This window comes from Peromyscus californicus, unplaced genomic scaffold (genome assembly GCF_007827085.1).
Source record: "Peromyscus californicus insignis strain IS unplaced genomic scaffold, ASM782708v3 Scaffold_21__1_contigs__length_65335640, whole genome shotgun sequence".
Classification (NCBI taxonomy): domain Eukaryota; kingdom Metazoa; phylum Chordata; class Mammalia; order Rodentia; family Cricetidae; genus Peromyscus; species Peromyscus californicus.
The window spans coordinates 9,023,016-9,047,064 of NW_026294514.1; the positions used below are offsets into that span (position 1 = coordinate 9,023,016).

General features: G+C 40.7%; 1 protein-coding gene across 2 annotated transcripts in view; it reads left to right on the forward strand.

The window, feature by feature from the left end:
• Positions 1 to 23,795, forward strand: part of LOC128117522 (MOB-like protein phocein) — a 47,960-nt gene extending 24,165 nt beyond the window's left edge. For both annotated transcript variants that reach the window (XM_052749475.1, XM_052749473.1), the window contains 7 exons: positions 2,982 to 3,044; positions 11,485 to 11,585; positions 16,916 to 16,958; positions 17,146 to 17,232; positions 18,772 to 18,851; positions 20,922 to 21,033; positions 21,816 to 23,795. In XM_052749475.1, the coding sequence (XP_052605435.1) occupies positions 2,982 to 3,044; positions 11,485 to 11,585; positions 16,916 to 16,958; positions 17,146 to 17,232; positions 18,772 to 18,851; positions 20,922 to 21,033; positions 21,816 to 21,947 (618 nt within the window). In that variant the 3' untranslated portion in view covers positions 21,948 to 23,795. The remainder of the gene's footprint in view (positions 1 to 2,981; positions 3,045 to 11,484; positions 11,586 to 16,915; positions 16,959 to 17,145; positions 17,233 to 18,771; positions 18,852 to 20,921; positions 21,034 to 21,815) is intronic.
• The last annotated feature ends 254 nt before the right edge of the window (positions 23,796 to 24,049 follow it).

Genomic DNA, 24,049 nt, shown 5'->3' on the forward strand with positions numbered 1-24,049 from the left:
AGTCTTACATAGCTCAGACTGGCTTTGAACTATCTGTGTAGCTGAAGATTATTTTGAACTCCTGGTCGTCTGCCCTCCCCCTTCCAATATATTTTATGTATATGTGCTGGGATTATGGCGTGTACCACCATGCCTGAATTGTTTGGTTTTTTGAGACGGTCTTGCTGTGAATCCCCAGCTGGCCTGGTATTTGATCTAAATTATGCTGGCTTTCCAACTTGAGGCAGTCTCTTGTCTCAGCTTCTTCTGTATAGGGATTTTAGATGTTCACTACCACACATGGCTTAATATATGCATTATATACATAAATGTGCTTCCTTCCTTAATCTCCCCCCTCCCCCCAACACACAGGGTTTCTTCATGTAGCCTTGGCTGTCCTAGAACTAGCTCTGTAGACCAGGCTGGCCTTGAATTTACAGAGATCCGCCTGCCTCTGCCTCCCTGAGTGCTGGGATTAAAGGTATGTGCCACCACCAAGTGGCCCTTCCTTAAGTTTAAAAAAGTTGATTATTTTATGTATATGAGTGTTCTGCCTGTACACCACATTTCTGTACTGGCTTGAGGAGGCCAGAAGAGGGCATCAGATCCCTTGGAATTGGAATCACAGTCAGTTGTGAGCCATTATGTGGATGCTGGGAATCTGACCTGGGTCCTCTGAAAGAGCAGCCAGTACTCTTAACTACTAAGTCATTTCTCCATCTTCCTTTCTTCCTTTTTTGAGGGGTAGGTGGGAAGGGAGGGAGGGAATCGAAACAGGGTTTTGTAGGTAGAGTTTTCCTGCTTGGCCCACGGTCAGGGCAATCTCTCTCACCCGCCAGTCCCACAGCCACTCAGACCCAACCAAGTAAACACAGAGACTTATATTGGTTACAAACTGTATGGCCGTGGCAGGCTTCTTGCTAACTGTTCTTACAGCTTAAATTAATCCATTTCTATTAATCTATACCTTGCCACATGGCTCGTGGCTTACCGGCATCTTCACATGCTTGTTCTCATCATGGCGGCTGGCAGTGTCTCTCTGACTCAGCCTTCCACTTCCCAGCTCTATTCTCCTCCTTGTCCCGCCTACACTTCCTGCCTAGCCAATGTCCAATCAGTGTTTTATTTATTGACTAATCAGCAACACATTTGCCATACAGAACATCCCACAGCAGGGTTTCACACTGTAGTCCTGGCTGGCCTGGAATTCACTTTGTAGCTCAGGCTGGCCTTGAACTTGAACAGTGGTTCTCCTGCCTTAGCCTCCTGAGTTCTGGGATTACAGACATGAGCTACCTAGCCACTTTTCATTTTCTTTCTTTTTTTTTTTTTTTTTGGTTTTTCGAGACAGGGTTTCTCTGTGTAGCTTTGCGCCTTTCCTGGGACTCACTTGGTAGCCCAGGCTGGCCTCGAACTCACAGAGATCCGCCTGGCTCTGCCTCCCGAGTGCTGGGATTAAAGGCGTGTGCCACCACCGCCCGGCCCACTTTTCATTTTCTTAAACTTTAATCACATGGTGTTATACACTGCATTCTTAGAGTTTTCTTTTTTTTTCCCCAACCTCCGCTAACTTGTTAGTTAGTAAAGGTTTATAGGTCATTGGCTTAATTACACTCCCCCCTCCCCTACATTTTATTCTAGAGACATTGGTTGAGGATCAGTTCTATGCCAGGAACTGTGCTGCTTATTAAAGATACATAGGAGCCATGTCTGGGCACAGGCCTGTAATTCCAGCTATGGAGGAGTCTGAGGTAGGAAGATTGCAAGTTCAAGGTCAGTCAGTAACATTTAATGATAATGATAAGTATAAAAAAGGCCAGAAATACAGCTCAATGGTAGCATATGTAAGACCCTAGGTTCATTCCATTACTGACAAGGAAAAGGAAGGCGTGTGAGATATGTAAGTAAACCTTGCTGCTACAGATAGAAGGGAGTTCGAGACCAATGCAAGGTGCTCCACAGAAATATCCCCGGTTAATCACACCTTTAATCCCAGCACTTGATGGAGGAGGCAGGCAGGTCTCTGAGTTCCAGGACAGCTAGGAGACACACACACACACACACACACACACACACACACACACCCTGAGGCAGGCAGGTCTCTGAGTTCCAGGACAGCTAGGAGACACACACACACACACACACACACACACACACACACACACACACACACACACCCTGTATTGAAAAACAAACTGGAAACAAACAACAACAAAAAAACATTGAATGACTCCAGGGATTTGTACATGTCTGCTGTTCCATTTCATTCAGTTCTGCATAGAAACATTTACAGTTTTTAATTAGTTTTGTAAAGTGTTTGGGCAGCTGCCTGCACCATGTGCATGTGGTGCTCACAGAGGCCAGAAGAGGGCACTGGGTCCCCGAGGACTGGACAGTTGTAAACTGCCTTATGGGTGCTGGGAATAGAACCTAGGACCTCTGGAAGAGCAGTCGTTGCTCTTAACCATTGAGCCATCTCTCCAACCCCTGGATAAATTATTTTTGATGGGAGTCATATTTCTATTTAGAAATTTTAAACTTTATTTGTAATAAATAGTAATTTATGCTGTTTGTTTAAAATAATATTATGGGGTTATAAATTGCTTACTGATAATGCTAACTCTTCAAAAATTTGATTTAGTTTTTTTATGTTTGGACATATTTTTCCAGTGCGACTTTTAGCGGTATTATCTCACAATTGTAAACAAACCAAAAAAAAGGTGATGAACTTTTCTTTCCAGTTAAATAATCCATGAAAGATTAGTAAGAAATGTATTTGAGGGATTTGTGGTTGCAAAAAAAATAATGTGTAGTTCAATTAAATACAATCTTGGAGTCTATTTAAGAATATTGGCTAAGATTATTTTGCTGGTAATCACATTGTAAAGTCTTTCTCCTACTCTGGTGTAAGCTTTGGATCTTTATTAAGAATGATGTTTATAGTAGCATTACTGTAGCCTTGTAAGGTTGTATGTGCTTTAACCATGAGTTTACTTTTATAGGATTTCTATAATTGGCCTGATGAATCATTTGATGAAATGGACAGTACACTTGCTGTTCAGCAGGTAATAACAATTTCTTTTACAACCCTCATAACAAGCATTCTATATCTTTGGTATATTAAATAGTCCCATTTTATGTATGGGGGGAGCACAAACCAGATTCCCCTGGATTAATGGAATGTTCGTTTAATACTGTAATCAAGCCTCATTTTATTTTAGTATGTTATGAAATTTGAGTGTATAATGAATTAAAATTAAAATTAATTGAATGACAAATTAGAATAACTAAATAGAAATAAAATGCTAATTTGGTGACTAAATCTTTGATAACATGCTTTTGAGATTTATATCTTTATAATGATTTTCATAACTCACACCTTCAGTACATGTGAAAACTGAGATGCTTCCCTTTAGCTCATTACTACTATTACATAATTCACTGCAGACAGCATTAGATTTCCAAGGAGGGGCTTCCATAGCATGGCGTGTGTGTGATAGCATATTAGGAGGTTGCTAGACACTGTTGAGAATCACTTAATATACTGTGTTAGGTTCAACCCCCCAACCCCAATGAAAAAAATGGTGGTGCTTTCATATTGAACAGAATCAGGAACTTGGTGAAAATAATACTATTCATGGTTAATTGTTAAAGATCAAATTAAGGTGTGTTACTTTTGTTTATGCTGCATTTGTTTAACTCTGTGAAGCTGTGTTACTGTGCCTGTGTAAAACACTTGATGGTCTAATAAAGATCTGAACGGCCAGTAGTGAGGCAGGAGAAAGGATAGGTGGGGCCGGCAGGCAGAGAGGATAAATAGAAGGAGAAATCTGGGAGGAGAAGAGGTAGCCAAAGAAGGAGGAGGACCCAGGGCCAGCCACCCAGCTACACAGCAAGCAGTGGAGTAAGAAACAAAATAAAGGTATACAGGAATAGAAAAGGAAAAGCCCAGGAGCCAAAGAGAGACAGGATAATTTAAGTTAAGGAAAGCTGGCAAGAAACAAGTCAAACTAAGGTTGAGCATTTATTATTATTATTATTATTATTTAAAGATTTATTTATTTATTATGGATACAGTATTCTGCCTGCATGTATGCCTGCAGGCCAGAAGAGGGCACCAGATCTCATTATAGATGGTTGTGAGCCATCATGTGGGTGCTGGGAATTGAACTCAGGACCTCTGGAAGAGCAGCCAGTGCTCTTAACCTCTGAGTCATCTCTCCAGCCCGACTGAGCATTTATAATTAAGAATAAGTCTCCATGTGTGATTTATTTGGGAGCTGGGTGGCGGCCCCCCCAAAAGAGCAAAAACAAACAACAACAACATTGAGGGGTTAATTGTTTTGTGTTTGCCTGGTACAAGATCAAGCCAGTCAGTACTCTAGCATGGAGTAGGAAGGGGTTCATGAGCACCCTACCCCTAACTTAAGTGTTATTGATAATTGATAGCTTCTAGGGAAGAAAAGTTAGTTTTCTTTAAGGCCGTGGCTTCAGGTAGTTCAGCCAATATCCAGTGACTGGCCCCACACCCAGAAGTATATGGACAGCACAAATTGGAGTTGATGGGTTATTAAATTAAAAAGAGGCCGTGAAGTGGGGGTGTAAGGAGATGGGTTGTACCTGGGAAGAGTTGGGGTGAATAAAATCAAAACATACTGTATGAAGTTCTCAGTTAATAAAATAAATAATAAAAGAATGGCAGAAATTGGGATATAGAGGAGCACGAGGTGTGGCTCGGTGGTAGAGCACTTGGGTTGTATGCCTGAGGAACTATGTGATTCCCTAGCACTGCAGTAAAAAGAGAAAGAGATGAGTATAAAGTCACAACAACAAAAACAACAGCAAACCCAAAGAGGTTGGTCTGAAATAGTAGATTAGATTAGGTATGGGGTACGTCACATTTTTATTGTACTGTTTTTAGGGGCCTGGGGAGGTCACTGTGTTGGGGATGAAACCCAGGGCCTCACACATGCTAAGTAAGCACTCTATACTGAGCTGTTCCCAGACTTATAGCTAACCTACTTTTATCATCATATTTGAAGTAAATTTCCTATAACCAACATAGAACTAGGTCATATTTTTCATTTTATTCATCTCTGTCTATGTCTCTATTACGTTATATAAGATTAATATAATAGACTTAGGTTAGCTTTTATTACTTGTTTTTGTTCTCTCTTTTTTAAAAATTTCAGTTTATTTGTGTGTATGTGTTTGTGTGCCTGAGGGTGTGTGATTGCACCATGTGCATGGTGTAGGAGCCTGCAGAGGTTTTAAGAGGACATTGGATCCCCTGGAAATGGGGTTATAGGCATTTGTCAGCCACATGTGGGTCCTGGGAACTGAACCCATTCTTCTGCAAGAGCAGCAAGTGCTCTTAGCCACTGAGTCTACTCAAATGGGGCTGGAGTTGGGAACTAGGGGCCCTTTTTTGAGATACGCTCTCACATTTGCCTGGCTGATCTCAATCTTGAAATATAGCCGAGGATGACCAACCCTCCACCTTCCTAGTACTAGCATTAGAGGTATGCAGCAACTCTGTCTGGTTTACGTAGTGCTAGGTTCTGAACTTGGGCAGGGCTACACGCACGATGTTGTGTCTGTCTTTCTGTTCTAGTCAGTCCTTTGTTCCCTTTGAAGGGTGTTTGAACATTTTAGGATTGTGTTTTAATTATAGTTTTGACTGTGTCTATGATTTTCTGGTGATTGCAGAGATTACTAAAGTCTTATGTTACATAGTCTACTTAAGCAGAATCAGTATTTGGTTATTAGAGTTGAAAGCCCTTACCCTTACCATTTTACTTCCTCCTTGTTGCCTTATATAACTGTAGACAGACATTGAAACCCAATCAGACAGTGGTATTTTCTTTTGGTAACACTGAACATTGAATTTAAGGCCTCACAGATGCTAGGCAATTTCCCTACCATTGAACTGTATATCCCTAGCTCACTTTTTTCTAAAGATTATGATTTTACTGTGTGTGTATATACATCTGTGTGGGTAAAGGTAATGTAGGCCATGGTTCATGTATGGAGGTCAGAAGGACACATTTATACAGTTGGTTCTCCCCTTTGACCTTCTTTTGGTTTCAGGGATTGAACTCACAGTATAGATTTGTGAAGCAAGTACCTTTACTGAACAAGCCATTTCACTGACACAATGTTTCTTTTATTTTGGCTTGTTGAGACAGTTTGATCCTGTAGCATAGTCTGGCCTTGACGTTGTGGCACTCTTATTTTGACCCCAGGTGCTAGAATTAGGGGCATGAGGCACCATACCCAACTTCAGTGTTACTTTTATTTTACTGAGATGAGATGTGTTCTCACTGTGTAGTCCTTGCTGGTCTGGAGCTTACTGTGTAGACCAGGCTGGTCTCAAACGAGATCATCCTGCTCTGCCTTCCAAGTTCTGGATTAAAGGTTTTCACCACCCTGCCTTGTATTTCTGTTACTTCTGATGTTTCAAATTTCTCTGTCTTTCTCTCTCTGAAGAACTTTTTAGTGATTTTTGTTTTAGCAGAGTTTGCTGTCTAGGGGTTCTAATCTTAGGTTTTCTTTTGCTTGCTTGCTTGTTTGCCTTTCGGTGTTGGGAGGGATCCACAACTTTGCACATACCAGCAAACACTGTGACCTCAGCCTTTAGTTTTCTTTAATTTGAAAATATCTTTATTTGTATTTTGGAAGATAGAGAATTCTGGGTTGACAGTTCTCTTAGTACTCCTTTCATTTTGTAAAGTCACAGTTACTGGGGGAGATGTGTGGGTACATGTGGAGGTCAGAGGACAGCTTGAAGGGTATTGTTCCTTTCTTTCCAGCTTGTTGATCCTAGAGATCAGACTCAGGTTTGTCAGGTGGATGAGCCATCTTTCTGGTCCGCTTCCATAGTTTTTGATGAGAAAGAAGTGGCTAATTGAATCCTATAGGTCATGTGAATTTTTTCCTTTAGTTTTTCTATTACTCAGCATTGCCACAATGAAATGCTTTAGAGTCTAAAAGGTTTATTTAGGTCATAATTCTGGAGGTCTTACTTTATTTTTTTATTTTTTTCTCAAGACAGCTTTTCTCTGTGTAGTCCTGACTGTCCTGAAGCTCGATTTGTAGACCAGGTTGGCCTCGAACTCACAGAGATCCACCTGCCTCTGCCTCCGGAGTGCTGGGATCAAAGGCGTGTGCCACCGCCGCCTGGGGGTTCTGCAGGTTTTAGTCTGAGATTGGATGGACCTATTGGCTTTGTGCGTCAGTGAAGGGGTTAGATGGCAGCCAGGGTCACTAAACCACTCAGTTTCGTTTCTTTTCTTCTTTCCGGAGCTGAGGACCGAAGCCAGGGCCTTGCGCTTGCTAGGCAAGCACTCTACCACTGAGCTAAATCCCCAACCCCACCACTCAGTTTCTTGGGGGCATTATTCCTATTCAAACCAGAAGAGAATTTACCCACATGTGTAAGGAGTGCTTTTTTCACTCCTGAGCCAGAACTGGAAATAGTCCTTAGACTAGTGGTTCTCAACCTTCCTTATACTGTGACCCTTTAACAGAGTTCCTCATGTTGTGGTGACTCCAAACTATAAAACTTCTTAACTATAATTTTGCTACTAGTAGGAATTATAATGTAAATATTTGTGTTTTCTGACAGTCTCAAGTGACCCCTCTGAAAGGGTCATTCAACCTCCAAAGGGGTCACGACCCACAGGTTGAGAACTGCTGTCTTAGACTGATTTCAGCATCGTAGTATTCACTTTGGGGTTTTAACCTTTGTCAGTTTTTGGGGAGGGGATACTGGAAAGAGCAGTCATTAGCAAGCTTACTGCAGTTGAGTGGTGCTCTGTTCTTCTGCTCTTCATGTTTCAGAGAACTCATGGCTGAGCCCGATAGTCTGTGCAGGTAATTTTTATTCAGTTTGGAAAGAAGGTGGTACGCCTTCATTCCATCGTCACCCAAACTGCACACAGTAAAATAATTTTGTATGAGTTAGATTATCTGCTTAGTGGCCTCATTACTTCTAAAAACTGCTTTAGAAAGTCTCACATAGAGTATAGGTCATTATAATTATAGCTCGAGGGTTAAATATAACAAGAAGAAAGATGTTCTACCTTTAAAAAAAAAAGACAAAACTCCATTTGATTTCCTACCAGATTTGTCATTTATATACCCTAAATTACTACCTAAATACTACCTTAGTAACCTACTCATTCTTAACCTAAATTACTACCTAAATAAATAATAAATACCCAAACTACTACCTGAATAAAATTATTACCTAAATACTACCTAAATGGCCTACTCATTCTTACCCCTTTTCCTACTGCAAATTTTTTTAAATCTGTATTGGTGTTTTGCCTGTGTGTATGTGAGAGTGGAACTGAAGTTACAGATAGTTGTGAGCTGCCATGTCGGTCCTTTGAAAGAGCAGACAGTGCTCTGAACCACTGAGCCATCTCCCAGCCCCCACGACATCACTTAAAGAGCTCTTAATAGAGACTGGAAAGACGACTCAGTGGTTAAGGCCACTTACTGGCCGGGTGGAGGTGGTGCACGCCTTTGATCCTAGCACTTGGGAGCAGAGGCAGGTGGATCTCTTTGAGTTTGAAGCCAGCCTGGTCTATAGAGTGAGATCCAGGACAGGCTCCAAAGCTAGTTTCAAACAAACAAACAAACAAACAAACAAACAAAAAAAAAACCCAACCACTTACTGCTCTTGTAGCGGGACCCAGGTTAGGTTCTCAGCACCCGTGTGTGAGCTTACAACCACCTGTAATTCAGTTTGTGGGTATCTGTGACACTGGCTTCCAAGAGCCCCTCCACGCATATGGTTTGTATAAATTAGGCACATACACATGAAAATAATCTTTAAAAAAATCCCAAACTCTTGGGGCTGGAGAGATGGCTCAGTGGTCAAGAGCACTTGCTGCTCTTGCAGAGATCCTGGGTTCAGTTTCCAGCACCCACACGTAACAACAGTCTGAAAGTACAGTTTTCTTAGTTTTTTTTGGGGGGGGCGTAAGGGTCTCACTGTAGCCTAGGCTGTCCTCAAACTTGATACACAGCTGAGGAGGATCTTGAGCTTCTGATCCTCCTGACTCTACCTCCAGGGTACTAGGATTACAGGTGTATACCATCATGCCTGGCTGTGATGACTGTTTTTGTCTTGATACTAAGAATAGTAGTGGTTTTGATTACAGATAATTTTCTTATATTAATTACATAGTATTAATATAATAAACTTTAAGAATTAGTAACAAATGACTTTGTGGCTTACCAAGAATAATCAATGTTTTGGTAGCATATTTAATGAGTATTAAATCCTGGGGTTGGAGAGCTGGCTTAGAGGTTAAGAGTTGCTGTTCTTGAAGATGATCAGAGTGCAGTTCCCAGGACCCACATCAGGTGGCTCAACCACCTGTAACTCCAGTTCCAGGGAACCTGATACTCTCTTCAGTCTCCTCAGTCACTGGCCTAATTGTAGTTACTGTTGCAATGATGAAACACCATATTCAGAAGTTGGGGAGGAAAGGGTTTATTTGGGTTATGCTTCCATATCTGTAGTCCATCACCGAAGAAGGAAGTCAGGACAGGAACTCAATCAGGGCAGGAACCTGCAGGCAGGATCTGATGCAGAGGCCCTGGAGGGGAGCTGCTTACATAAGGCTTGCTCCTAATGGCTTGCTCAGTCTGCTTTCTTACAGAACCCAGGACCACACCCAAGGGTGGCACTACTTGCAATGGGCTGGGCCCTCCCACATCAATCACTGATTAAGAAAATACCCTACAAATTTGCTGACAACCTGATCTTATGGAGGCATTTTCTCAATTGAGGCTAGGGTATATCAAGTTGAGGTAAAACTAGCCATCACACACTGTATTAGTCAAGGTTTTCTAAAGAACAGACTGATAGAATGAACATATATAGATGTATATTTAAATAGGGATGCATTAGAATGTTAAAGGCTGTGGTCAGTGTACTCTAGAATGGCCTTGCACGTGCAAGCATTCTACCACTGACTGCATGCCCAGCTTATTTTACTGCTTCACTGATGTATTCACTTGGGCACCATTTTAGTCCTTCAAGAACTTTTCCTTCCATTCATGATGGGACTCCGACCAGCACAGGAGGCCTGACGTTTAGTCTGCCTCCGCTTTCTCAAAAGATTTCCTCAGGAAACTCAGTAATTTCTAGCTTTTGATTTAAAAGTGATGGATCGTTGACTCCTCTTTTACTTGAATAGTTAGAGGCTATTATTAATTGTTCCATTTTTAATATTGTTATCTTTTAGGGACCTGAGGAGAGGGAGATATAGGGGAATGGCTGGCCAATGAAATATTCAGAACACAAAACATTTGTTAATTTTAGTTGCCATCTTATATGAGCATAATTCATCGTGCCTCCCCAAACAATTAAAATAGTAACACCAAAAGATCATTGATCACAGGTCAGTGCAACGGACATAATAATGAAAATGCAGAGACAAGACAGAAAGTATATAACTACTGTTAGAGAAAGGATGCCAATACACTGAGACTAGCCACATTCACTTGTTAGAACAGCAGCAGCAGCAGCAGCAGCAATAAACCCACAGGACTGAAAAGTGTAATAATGTAAAGTACAACAAAAGTGAGTTATTCAGAATGTATGTATTTAGGAATATATATAAATATACAAATATGTATATAACAACAATTAGTTAAAAAAAGAGGCCATGAAATTGAAAGAGATCAAGGAGGGGCATATTGGAGGGCTTAGAGGGTGGAAAGGGATGGGGGAAATGATACAATTTTATTATAATATCAAAAAATAAAAAATAAATGTATTATAAGTATATGTTGGTGGAGGGAGTGATTTGGGAAGAATTGTTATGTGGAATTTGAAGTGGTCCAAGATTAGTTGCATTTATTTGAGAACATCAAAACTTAAGATCAGCCGGGCGGTGGTGGCGCACGCCTTTAATCCCAGCACTCGGGAGGCAGAGGCAGGCGGATCTCTGTGAGTTCGAGGCCAGCCTGGGCTACCAAGTGAGTCCCAGGAAAGGCGCAAAGCTACACAGAGAAACCCTGTCTCGAAAAACCAAAAAAAAAAAAAAAAAAAAACTTAAGATCATTAGGATGAGGTGGGGGAAAAATGTGAGAAAATTCCAGTCATCTTGTGCTTATATTATAGTCTCTTGAGAGGCTGAGGTAGATGGGATGACTTGATTGCCAGACCAGTCTGGGTAACACAGTGAGAACTCGTTCCCTTCTCCGAAACCCCCACAATACAAGAGGCTTAAATAGGAATTCAAGTCCAATGTTTTGGCACATGCCTATAATTCCATCACTAAGAAGGCCAAGAATTGATGTTTGAGCTAGCCTTGGTGGTGCATGCCTTTAATTCCAGTACTCAGAAGGCAGAGGCAGACTGATCTCTGTGAGTTGGAGGCCAGGGCAGCCAGAGCTACATAGTCTCAAAAACACCAAAAATATTAGACATATTTAGCATTCAGTAAAATTTAAGTAACCATAAGATTTCTTTCTTTATAGTATATTCAGCAGAATATAAGGGCAGACTGCTCCAATATTGACAAAATTCTTGAACCACCTGAAGGCCAAGATGAAGGTGTATGGAAGTATGAACATTTAAGGTAGGTCTTTATGAAATTTCAGAATAGTACTAACAGTTCTAGTAAGAATATACTAATAAGTACCTCCTAATGATAATTATGAGTCAAATTAAATTTGGGTAAATCAGAATGCCAGGTTTTACAGCTTTTGTGTCTTTTGGTTATTTTGAGAAGAGGTCTTATGTAGTAGGTCAGGCCTTCAATTCCTGATCCACCTGTCTCCACCTAAATGCTGGGGTTGAGACAAGCGTTATCAGAGCTAGCGTTGATCTCAAGCTCTCAGTTCTCCTGCCTCAGCCTCCTGAGAAGTAGACTAACAAGCATGCAATTGATTAAAAAATATTGTTCATTCTGACTTAGTCATAAGTTGATTCAAATCGCTGATAGCTCCTACCGAATCTTTGTGATTAGGAGACAGTGCCCCTTTGAAAGGCTGGATCCCATGGCAGGATGTGTGGGTTTTAGCTCTGGATTGTGTGTTCACTGTGTAGCTGTACCAGGCTTTTTCTTTTAGGTCACCAACCAGCTCCCAAGTTATGACATGGAGACTTATTATGTTATGAATGCTCATTTCTTCCTAGCTCTTATAACTTAACCTGTTTCTCTTTATCTACGTTTTTTTCTTGGGGTTTTTACCTTCTATATGTCCTACTCCATGAGTAGGCTGGCCTCGGACATCTCTTTCTCCCTTGTTCTCTCTTTCCCTCCCCCCTCTTTCCTGAATTTCTCCTCCTACTTATCTCTGCCCACCAGCCCCACCTACCCCTCTCCTGCATAGCTATTGGCTGTTATTAGACCAATCAGGTGCCTTAGGCAGGCAAGGTGAAACAAATGCAACCTATCTTTACATAATTAACAAATGCAGAACAAACAAATAGAACAGCTTTACATTGTTAACAAAGGCAGAAGAAACAAGTGTAACACATACTCACGTAGTTAAAGTACTATTCGGCAGCAAAACAAATGTAACATGTCTGCGCAGTTAAAATACTATTCCACAACATGCAGCTCTGTAGTAGATGAACTTGAAGTTGCCGTGTTGTAGCTGCAGCACTCACTGTCAGATGAGTTAGTTGGATAGGTAAGCCATGGCTTATCATCGCCAGCCTTTATTGCTTCTCAGTGAACAGTCACTCAGAATTGCATAAAATAGTTTACTGACCTGGAGCAATGGAGGTGGCAGGTGATTCAGAAATAGTTCCTCTGTTGTGGTGGTACTCCAGCCCCTGGAAAGGAAGTAGATCACAGGAAAATGAAAATTTATCCTTTGCCTTTTGTTTTCTTCTGTGCTGGCAAAGTCAGGTTTCTGTGAGTTCGAGGTCAGCTGGGACTACATAGTAGGAACCTATCTCAGCAAAGCAATAAATGAAAGTGTACTTAAATAAATAGTGTCTTTAGGTAATTAGTTTCATATGTGTCCTTTTCCTTTTTATTTCTTTTTTGGTACGTGTTTCATCTCCTAAACATAAGGCTTTTTTAGTACTGTATGTTTGGGGGAACCAAGGTGTTTCTGTTTGATGAGGAAACAGGATTATCTACCTTGATATAGTGGAATACATATCACTAGGTAGGATTTTTATTTTTTTTAAATTCTTTTTTTGTTGTTGTTGTTTTTAAGACAGGGTTTCTCTGTGTAGTCCTAGCTGTCCTGGAACTCACTCTGTAGACCAGGCCAGCCTTGAATTTACAGAGATAGCCTTCCTCTGCCTCCCAGTGCTGAGAATAAAGGTGTATGTCACCATACCCACCCTAGGTAGGATTTTTAGAGTGAACCCATTCAGTATTTTAACAACTGTAAAATAAATTTATTTTTATTGCAAAGAATTGTCTTATATCACATGTCTGTCTAAAACTGTATGGCAGTCAGTATAATTTCCTTTATTTTCACTCTATTAAAAATATTGAGAATTGGGCATAGTTGGCACATCATTAGTCCCAGAACTTGGGAAGTGAAGACAGGAGATGAGGAGTTCAAGGTCATCCTCAGCTATGTATCGAGTTTAAGGGCTATATGAGACAATCTCAAAAAACATTGTTTTTTAAAAAGAGTACTTACTGGATTTCATTGTATAGACCTTACAATTTTTAGTTTCAGAGAAAAGAATTTCATGAAAAAAAGCACCAAATTCTAAGAAAAGTTAGGAAATTACATGGGCTATGATCCCAGTATATTTTAATTTGTTCATGTAAACAGTGTCTTTTTGGAGAAGGTAGTGAAATGGAGGATTTAGATTTTGTACATTGTATCAGATAGCTTTTGAAGCTCCTCTGCTCTTTTTGTGTTTGTTGTACTGGGAATTGAACGGAGGGCCTTGTACATACTAGGTTCGCTAGTGTTCTACCTCTGAGTTATTGTCTCAGACCAGACTTCATTGTTGCTGGGGCCACCGGACTGTTTATTTTCTGTGTAGTGGTGTATGTTCCCTCGTGAGATACACACACACACACACACACACACACACACACACACACACACACACACACACACACACACACACATATATACAGGGAACCATCTATTGTTGTTACCCTTTTTTGCATGTGTGTTGTGCATTCATGTGTGTATGCCTGTTTGCATGTTTATGTGTATTTGAGTTTGGATGTGCATATTCATGTGGAGAGCTGAAGTTGATGTCAAGAATTTCTCTCCACCTTCTTTGTTGAGGCAGAGTCTCTCAATTGAACCTTGCTCAGGGGATCCCCTTTGTCGTCCACCTTTTGAGTGTTAGAACTGCACGTGGGCTGCCGTGCTCACCAGCATTTACATGGGTTTTGCGGATTGCAACGCAGGTCTTCACACTTCATAGCAGGCACTTTGCTCATTGAGTGTTCTAAGTCCTGATTTTTTTTTTTTTTTTTAGGGGATGGGTTAGGGATAGGGTCTCTCTATGTCACCCTGGAACCCTGGCTGTTCTGGAACTCATTATAGGTCAGTCTGATCCACCTGAGTGCTAGGAGTTAGAGGCTTGAATGACCATGCCCACCTCTTTTTTTTTTAAGTTTTATTTTTTATGTGTATGAATGTTTGCCTTCATGTATGTTATATGACCTGTTTGCCCGGTGCTGGAGGAGAAGTAGGCATTGGTGTTCCTGGACCTGGAGGTGGTTGTGCGCTCCTCGATGTGGGTGCTGGGAACTGAACTCTTGCCCTGAGAGCAGAAGCTCTTTTTTAACTGCTGAGCCAACTAGACTAGAGTTTATGTCCCCACATGCACATCAAGTGGCTCACTACTATTTAGCTCCAGATGATCTGACACCCCAGCCCCACAGTTGAGTACATACTCATAAATAAAAATAAGCGTGTTTTTTTTTTTCTGTTGTTGTTTTTTAAGAAAAAGTATAAGGCTGGGCAGTGGTGGCACACGCCTTTAATCCCAGCACTTGGGAGGCAGAGGCAGGTGTATCTCTGTGAGTCCGAGGCCATCCTGGTCTACAAAGTGAGTTCCAGAACAGGCACCAAAACTATACAGAGAAACCCTGTCTTGAAAAAAAAAAAGTATAAGATTGTAGTTAGGACAAAAGCAACCTTAAGGTGCCTGCTTATTGTCCCAGCACTTGGGAGCTTGATGCAGGAAGACTGATTTTCAGGCTACTCCAGACTACAGAGCAAAAACTTTATCTCAAGAAACAAAACAAAGGACTGGAGAGAGGGCTCAGCTGTTAAGAGCATTGACTGCTCTTTCAGAGGGCCCCAGTTTGATACCCAGCACCCACATGGCAGCTCACAGCTGTAACTCCAGTTTCAGGGGACCTGACACCCTCACACAGACATGCATACAGGCAGAACACCAATGTATATAAAATAAATAACTAACGTAGGGGCTGGAGAGATGGCTCAGTGGTTAAGAGCATTGGCTTTTCTTCCAGAGGTCCTGTCAATTCCCAGCACCCACATGGTGGCTCACAATCATCTGTAGTGGGAGCTGATGCCTGCTTCTGGCATAAAGTTGTACATGCAGACAGAGCACTCATAACATAAACTAAATAAATAATCTTTAAAAAAATAAATAATTCATTAAAAAAATCAAAACAAAATAAAACAAGGAAACCATATGTAAGTATAAAGATTCACTTTTGGTTTTCTGTGTAGGCCAGGCTGTCCTGGAACTCACTTTGTAGGCTAGGGTAGCCTAAAACTCAGGTATCTACCCGCCTCTGCCTTCTGAGTACAGAGATTAAAGGTGTAGTGTAGCTGGAAGTTTTCTCTGTCCCACCTGGTCCTGCAGCCGCTCAGACCCAAATAAAGGCTTATATTATTTTCAAACTATATGGCCTCATGGCTCAGGCTTCTCACTAGCTAGCTCTTACATCTTAAATTAACTCATTTCTTATTTTATTTTATTTTTTCTTCAGTTTTTTGAGAAAGGGTTTCTCTGTGTAGTTTTGGTGCCTGTCCTGGATCTCATTCTGTACACCAGGCTGGCCTCAAACTCACAGAGATCCTCCTGGCTCTGTCTCTCAAGAGCTGGGACTAAAGGCGTGCGCCACCATTTCTATAAATCTATATTTTGCCACGTGGCTTGTGGCTTACTGGTACTTTACATCTTGCTTCTTATGGCTGCTGCTGGCAGCATCTCTTCTGTTCTGCCCTTCTCTTTAGTTGGAATGTCCCGCCTAACCTTATTCTGCCTCACCACTGGCCAAACAGCTTTATTTATCAACTAATCAGAGCAACACACATTCACAGCATACAGAACGACATTCCACAGCAGTGTGGAGTACTGAGATTAAAGACGTAAAGTAAAGTTTAAAAATTCTAGTTTAAGCTCAGTGGTGGTGACTCATGCCTTTAATTCCAGCACTCGGCAGAGGCAGACGAATCTCTGAGTTTGAGGCTAGTTTGGTCTACAGAGCGAGTTCCAGGATAGCCAGGGCAACACAGGGAAATCCTGTCTAAAAAACAAATAAAAAAGCCCCAAAACAAAAAAAAAAGAAAGAAAGAAATTTTAGTTTGCAGAAATGTTTAGTCTTTTTTTTGTGTAACTGTATATAAAAATAAGTACATTTTTTACATAAATGAAACTTCTTTCATGTCTCATCATGCATATCAACAACTTACTACCTTCCAGTTGTCAGTCATAGTCAGAAGTTTTCTCATGTGTACACAGTTAATGTGAGCGTCTTTGTAACAGAACTGTGCACAGTTCTGACAATTGCATTACAATAGATTGAATCTCAGAGGACTGACTGCTCAAAAAGTACATGCTTTCCTAGAGGCTTGGTGAAATTTCTAAGCTACTTTCCAGAAAAATTAAACCAATTCCTAGAGGATAACCAGCTTGACAGCCTTATGAACTAAAACAAGAAAATAAACAAAGCCTGGATAATAAATGTGATTTTTGCATTTTTAGGCAATTCTGTCTTGAACTAAATGGACTTGCTGTCAAACTTCAGGTAATTTGTTGTTGTTGTTGTTGTTAGAACTATAGTTTCAAGTTCTGATTTTTGAAAGTAATTTCGTATGCTTAGATTTACCCAAAGTTTCTAATTTTTTTTTACCTTTTATATAGAAATGTAGTAACCCAAATGACGAATCCTTTCATTATTCTACATATTTAAACAATCTAATTATCTTTAACAGAGTGAATGCCATCCAGATACGTGTACTCAAATGACAGCAACTGAACAGTGGATTTTTCTTTGTGCAGCTCATAAAACTCCAAAAGAGGTGAGGATTGGGAGGTTTTAGTACCTGGTCACTTGACACCACTGCTCTGGGCCTGAGGTGAGGCCAGAGCTCTCAGAAGGGAGGGAGCATTTGGTGAAGCAAGTCTGCTTACATGGCATCTGAGAACAGAGAGTAAGGGGCCAGGGTCCCAGTGTCCCCTCAAGACACTGCCCCATGGCTACTTCCTCCATCTAGGCCCCACCTCCAAAGTTTCTACCACTCCCTGAGAGACCATACGGGAACCAAACCTTCAACAGACGAGCCTTTGGGGGACATTTCATATCCATATTGGGACAGAAACATTGTAGAATATAGTGGACATAGTTGTATAATTTTATGAGTATATGTAACACTGCTGAATTTAATATGTGTGAGTGTGATGCTTTTATATGCACTTGTGTGTGCAGGTGTGTACATGTGTCTGTGGAAACCAGAGGATGCTATAACCCTACCTTACTTCTACGAGGCAGGGTCTCTTGAACGTGGAGCGAGGCTGGCAGCCAGCAAGTCCCAGAGATCCTCTTTCTCCCCCAAACAATACTTAGGTTCTAGGTGTCTGGTCATGTTGGCATTTTATGTGGGTGCTTGGGATTTGAACTCAGGTCCTCATACTTACACTTAGCCACTGATCATCTCCCCAGATGTCCAGAACTACTGAACGTAATTAAAAAATACATTTATTCATTTATATGTGTGTGTATGTGTGTGCCTGTCTGGATGTCAGACTTCTCTCTGTATGTTAACTATAACCCATGTAAGTCACTAATCATTCAAAGCCTCTGTTTCTCCAGTTCTGCTGAGCACTAGAGTAGATAATCCAGTGTTCTTCTGTTCCTAAATGTTGTGTTCTTTAGGTTCAGTGTTGGGAATGAAATTGGGAAAGTAGTTAATTTGTCTTTTAGAAGCCTGACACTATAATTCACCAATAACCAAGCTTTTATTTATTTTTTTTATTTTTATTTTTTTAGACAGAAACTGCTTTCTCTGTGTAGCCTGGCCTTGGCTGTCCTGGAACTTACTCTGCAGACCAGGCTGGCTTCGAACACACAGAGATCTGCCTGCCTCTGCCTCCCAAGTGCTGTATTTCATAGTCATTCTGAAATCAGAAGGGCCTTTTCTGTTTTTGTTTTTTTAAGGCAGGGTTTCTCTGTGTAGCAGCCCTGGCTGTCCTGGAAGAGAGGTAGGAGACAATAGAGTGTAAGCAGGTGTATTGGAGGGTGTTCACAGATGCTGAAGGCCCAGTAAATGGCTTAATACCCGATGAGAGATGTGGGAACTGGAAGCTTGAATTTGGTTAGAAGAAACGAACACTGGAAATTCATCTCTGAGGGGCATTTTCTTACCTGCTCCCTTCCTGCCATTTCTATGATTCCTGGCTGCCATGAGGTGATGGTCCTCTCTACGCAGACTTCCCACCGTAGTGAGCTAGAAGCAACCCTGCTTTATGTCGCTTCTTCAGGAATTTGGTCACAGTGGGAAGGAGCGCTAGTAATATAGACCTCCTCTTTGTCAATGCATTGACAATTGTCTCTTTTCTAGTGCCCTGCTATAGATTACACAAGACACACACTTGATGGTGCTGCATGTCTTCTGAATAGCAATAAATATTTTCCCAGCAGGTAAACAAAACTTTTAAATGTGATATTCAGCTTTTGGGGTTTCATTGACAAGATTGATGTTTGAAAACAATGTTTTGGTTATAGTTTTTTAGAAGTATAAGTTGACTTGCTCACATTATTCGAGTTTGCAATGAAGGTTGTGGTTAAATGTCAGAACTCGTTTCCCAGCGCTCAGAGAGCGGTCTAGTCCCTGCTGCTGCTGCTGCTGCTGCTGCTGCTGCTGCTGCTGCTGCGTGCTGTTCCTTCTCCAGGCCTCTGCACCAGCGGTTGGCTCAGCTCTGAGAGAGAAAGAGCAGACTTTCTTAAGGGAGGCTGCTTGTTTTTGCTTATTTTCGCCTGTAGCAATTTTAAGCAAAGTTTTAACATATATTTAATTACACATAATAATGAACATATTATGACATTCATGTATAGCGTGCATTTTATTACATACGTAATATATTTTGATGCTATTCACTCCATGCCCCTCTCTTCTCTCACTCATCCCTTTCTTTTTCCCAGCCAACCCTCCTCTCTTTCCTTGCTTTCTTCTCCCTCTCTGCTCATTTCTCTCCCTCTCCCTCTGTTGCCCCTACCCCACCTCCCGTGTGTTCCCCAGTGAGCTTCATTAGGAATGTGAAGGAGTTTGTTTACAAGAGCTTGTACAGTTTACCTAGTGTGTTCTCCCCAACAACAGTTAACAATGTATGGATTCTCAGGGAGGAGTGGGGCTTCCCTATTCCATTGCGACAGGGAAGCACAGTGCTGTGAGTTCAAGAGTGCGTCGCCCCCCGCATGCCTGGAAGTCAGCATTCTGCACTTCTCCTTCTCTAACCTATATTATTACTTCTCCTTCCTCCATAGTCCCTGAGCTTGGAAGGGGGAGGTGATAGAGATGCTCCATTTATGACTGAGCACTCAATGGTCATTTCTTCTCAGTATTTTGATCTATTATGAGTCTCTGTAGTTACTCTGAGTCCTACAAAACCAAATTTGGCAGTATAAACAGTTATTTAGAAGGCAACTTGACAGGCATATCATATCATGTCATGTTTTGTAGGTTTTTCTAAGATCTGGGGGGAAACTGCATGTATTGTATTACTGGTGGGGTTATGAGTTCTCCTTTCCCCCACTTTTTAAAAATTGAAAATGGATTTTTTTCTTCCATGGTTTATGAGTTCTTAAAAAAATTACTGTTTTTGAGACTTGAGTCCCACTTTATAGCCTTGGGTGTCCTCCAATTCACTCTGTAGATCAGGCTGACCTTGAACTCACAGATCCACCTGCCTCTTTCTCCCCAGTGCTGGGACTAAAGACATGTACAACCATACCCAGCATGACTGGTGTTTTGAGACAGGGTTTGTGTAGCCCATGCTAGCCTTGAACTAGCCTAAGCTGTTCTTGGATTTTGAGTGATCATCCTGCCAATTCTTGTAAGGACTGGGGTTGCAAGTGTCTGCACCACACCTGGCTCATGATTGGTCTTTTATTCTACTAAGGAATTGGGTATTTGTTACAAAGTAGATGGAATTCGAGTTTTTTCCCCCTTTAAAATATGATTAGCTGCAAAAACTTTGTCTAAAGTTTGTGAGGGTAAAAAAAACACAGAAAACATCTGATTTTTCTCTATCATATTCTAAAAGAGAATTAGAAATATGCATATTTTGATTTTCAAAAATACAAAGGAAGCAAAAGCAGGTTCTGTGGATAAAATAATGAGTCCTCTTAGTAGTTTCAATTACCTGCATTAGACAAAATATTAATAGTGGAAAATATTTTTTAAAGTCTGGTTGTTTTGGTTTTGTTTTAGTAAGTTTTGAGGTGTCAAGGGTTCGTTTTAAGTGCGTTATCCTTTAACAACGTTTCAGAAGTGTAACCCTGCATTTAACTAAGGTGCTGTGGCTGAGTAGAGAGGGCACTGACCCAGGACCAAGGAGCGGCCTACTCTTCCCACTTACAGCACTGTAACCTTGGTCCAGACACTCTTTTCTCTGGGTATTGGTTTCCACACTTGGGAATTGAGAAGATTGGACTATATGTGTCTAACGTTTTATTCAGCCTGTAAATTTCTGGTTTCTCTTCTCTTTTTAGGGTTAGCATAAAAGAATCATCTGTAGCAAAACTAGGATCAGTGTGCCGTAGGATTTATAGAATATTTTCACATGCCTATTTTCATCACCGGCAGATATTTGATGAATATGAAGTAAGTATAAATCTTAGCTTGCTTTACATTGCTGCAATAAAGATCATGACCAAAAGCAACTTGAATAGGAAAAGGTTTAGTTCTGCTTACAACTCTTGGGTTACATTTCATCCCTGAGGGAAGTCATGGGGGTGGGGGTGGGGGACTGGAGCAGAGGCCATGGAGGAACACGGCTTACTGACTTGCTCCTCATGGCTTTCTCTGCCTGCTTTCTTTCTCTTTATTTATCTCTTTTGGTTTGAGACAGGGTTTCTCTGTGTAGCCCTGGATGTCCTGGAACTCTGTGTAGACCAGGCTGGCCTCAAACACACAGAGATCTGCTTGCCTCTGTCTCCTGAGCGCTAAGATCAGAGGTGTGTGCCACCACACCTTACCCTGCTTGTTTTGTTGTTTTGAGACTATATAGCCTTGACTGACATGGAGCTCATTATGTAGACCAGGATGGCTTTGAGTTCTCAGAAGTCCCAAGTGCTGGGATTAAAGGGTCAGACTGCTTTCTTATATATCCCAGGACTATCTGCCCAGGGATGGTGTTGTGCACATCAATCAAGAATATATGTGTGTGTGTGTGTGTGTGTGTGTGTGTATGCGCCCCACAGGCCTGCCTATAGGCTAATCTCTTGCGGCATTTTCTCAGTTGACTGAAGCTAACCAGCACAGTATGTCAGTAATTATCTTAATACATTCTTGTCAAGATGACGATAATGTGTTGGTACTGTCTCTAGCCTTGTAGCCTTGTGTTTTTGGATAGTAAAATGACTTTTTTTCTTTTCTTTCTACAGAATGAAACATTTTTATGTCATCGGTTTACTAAATTTGTGATGAAATATAATTTGATGTCGAAGGATAACCTGATTGTACCAATTTTAGAAGAGGAAGTTCAGAATTCAGTTTCTGGAGAAAGTGAAGCATGAAGGGAGTTGTGTAGAACAATGTACTGATCACATAATTAACAATTATGTACTGTATATATCTATCATTTTAGACACGTCAATCATGTATCCATAGTATAGCTTATTTGTTTAGGATAGGTTTTTGTATGCTATGTGTTGCCTTTTAAAATGGGAAATACATTTTAAGTTATTCATGAGCTGTATATTCACTGGTGTGGCACTCATGGTTTTTAAATAAGTTTAGTATTATCTGTTTATAATGCCTGTTAATAAAAGAATTTACAGTTTGGTAAAATTGCTGCTAAACAATCATTGGATCACAATCCTTTCAAATCTATGAGAGTGAGCTTGGGTTTCACACAGGCCATTTACTAAAGAGATATTTTCTTTAGTTTCACCCCGTAAGTTTTGATATTTTAGAAAATTCAGTAGTATACCATCTGTACTGCTAACTTTTCCAAAATGAGATAAAAGTGTTTAAAAGGTCTGTTTATAGTTTTTGATATGCATAACCAATTACGTATATGTTCAGAGAAATGCAAGGAGGCGTTAGTAATACTTAAATAACCTCACTCTGCTACATAAAGTATATTCTAGGTCAGTGTACTTGGAAACATTATCTTTTTTTGTGACAGTGGATTGTCGACTACCTGGTGATGATGATAAGGCACATACAGGACGTTCCCATGGACACCTGACCCTGGTGATGATAAGGCACATACATGATGTTCCCATGGACACCTGCCCCTTCTTGTTTCCCTTGGTCCTTTTCCTAAACTACATTAGTCAAGACATTGATTTACCAACCTATGGTTAGTGGTGGCTTCTCCCTATTTATATTCGTATTAATTGCTTACAGAGCATACCTCATACTAGCAAGTGATGTTACACTACAGGAAGTCTGTACTGCATAGGCTCCTGCCTACCTTTGTTTTGGGAAATTGTTGTAACTACTTAGAAAATAGTCCTTAATATAGTTTGGTTCTTCCTGTTAGTAATATTAATCTTTTCATCTAACTCTAGGCGGCATTAAGTACATATGGAAAAGAGTGTATTTATTTTATTCTCCCTCCAGAAGCTTATTGTTTGAACTATATGCACATATAAGATTATTTACAATAATTCACAGCTTCCAGTGGTGTTGATGAATTGTCATACTTTTTGATTTCTTCTGTCTTAAAAATTTAAGTGCAGATTTAGAACATATTTGGTGAAGTTCTCCTAACATGCTGGGTCTCAGTGCCACGCTGTGATGGCAGTAAGACGGGATGGGACTGTGCCTCAGTTGGGACAGTTGGAGCCAGCCATCTCCACTGACTTTAACAAACGAGGAACTTCTTTTATTTAAGTTATTTTCAAATGAAATGGAAAAATGCATTCATCTTGTTTGTTTTTCTAATTATTTGAAGAAATGGTTTATATTATGAGACAAGTGTGCACAGAACAGTGTGGGAAATGACAGCATACTGAGAGTGTGTATAGTGGATGCCTGTCCCAGCCTACCCTGTGCCTGCGGTCACGGTCACCACTGCACCGTAGTCTGCAACTGTCTTTGAAGTTTTATGTTCACAGTGACTAGAACATCAACTGAAATCAGGTGTTTATATTACTGTTACCATAACCACTGGGGTTAGTAATTTTTAAAAACGGGGTAAATATCTGAGAGACTGGATAAGTTCATAAATTATATGTAGCAATGTTACTGTTCTCCAGTTGGGCGCCTCATAGTGATTTCTGTCACTTGACTATTTCTCAGTGAACATTTAAGGTAGTGACTGGGGCTGTAGATGTGACTGAGTAATTGGAACACTTTGTGAATATATGGCTTAGTGTTAACAGGAAAATAAAGTATGGTTTTTTTCCTACTCACTCCCCCTCCCTGTAGTGTGTTTTGAAACTGATCATAAAAGAAAAAATAATCTCCAACAGCATCAGTTTGTAGTCTTGCTTTTGTGTTCATTTGGACACTCACTATTGTTGCACTGTTGATTTGTTACAGTAGGTAAGATCTCCGTGAAACAGCTGTGTTGATACTGTTTGCATAATTCTGAAAATGCACATGTACATGAGTAGTATTTTTAAAGTGGCTAGATCCAGAGTGGTGGGGCACGTTTTTTAATCCC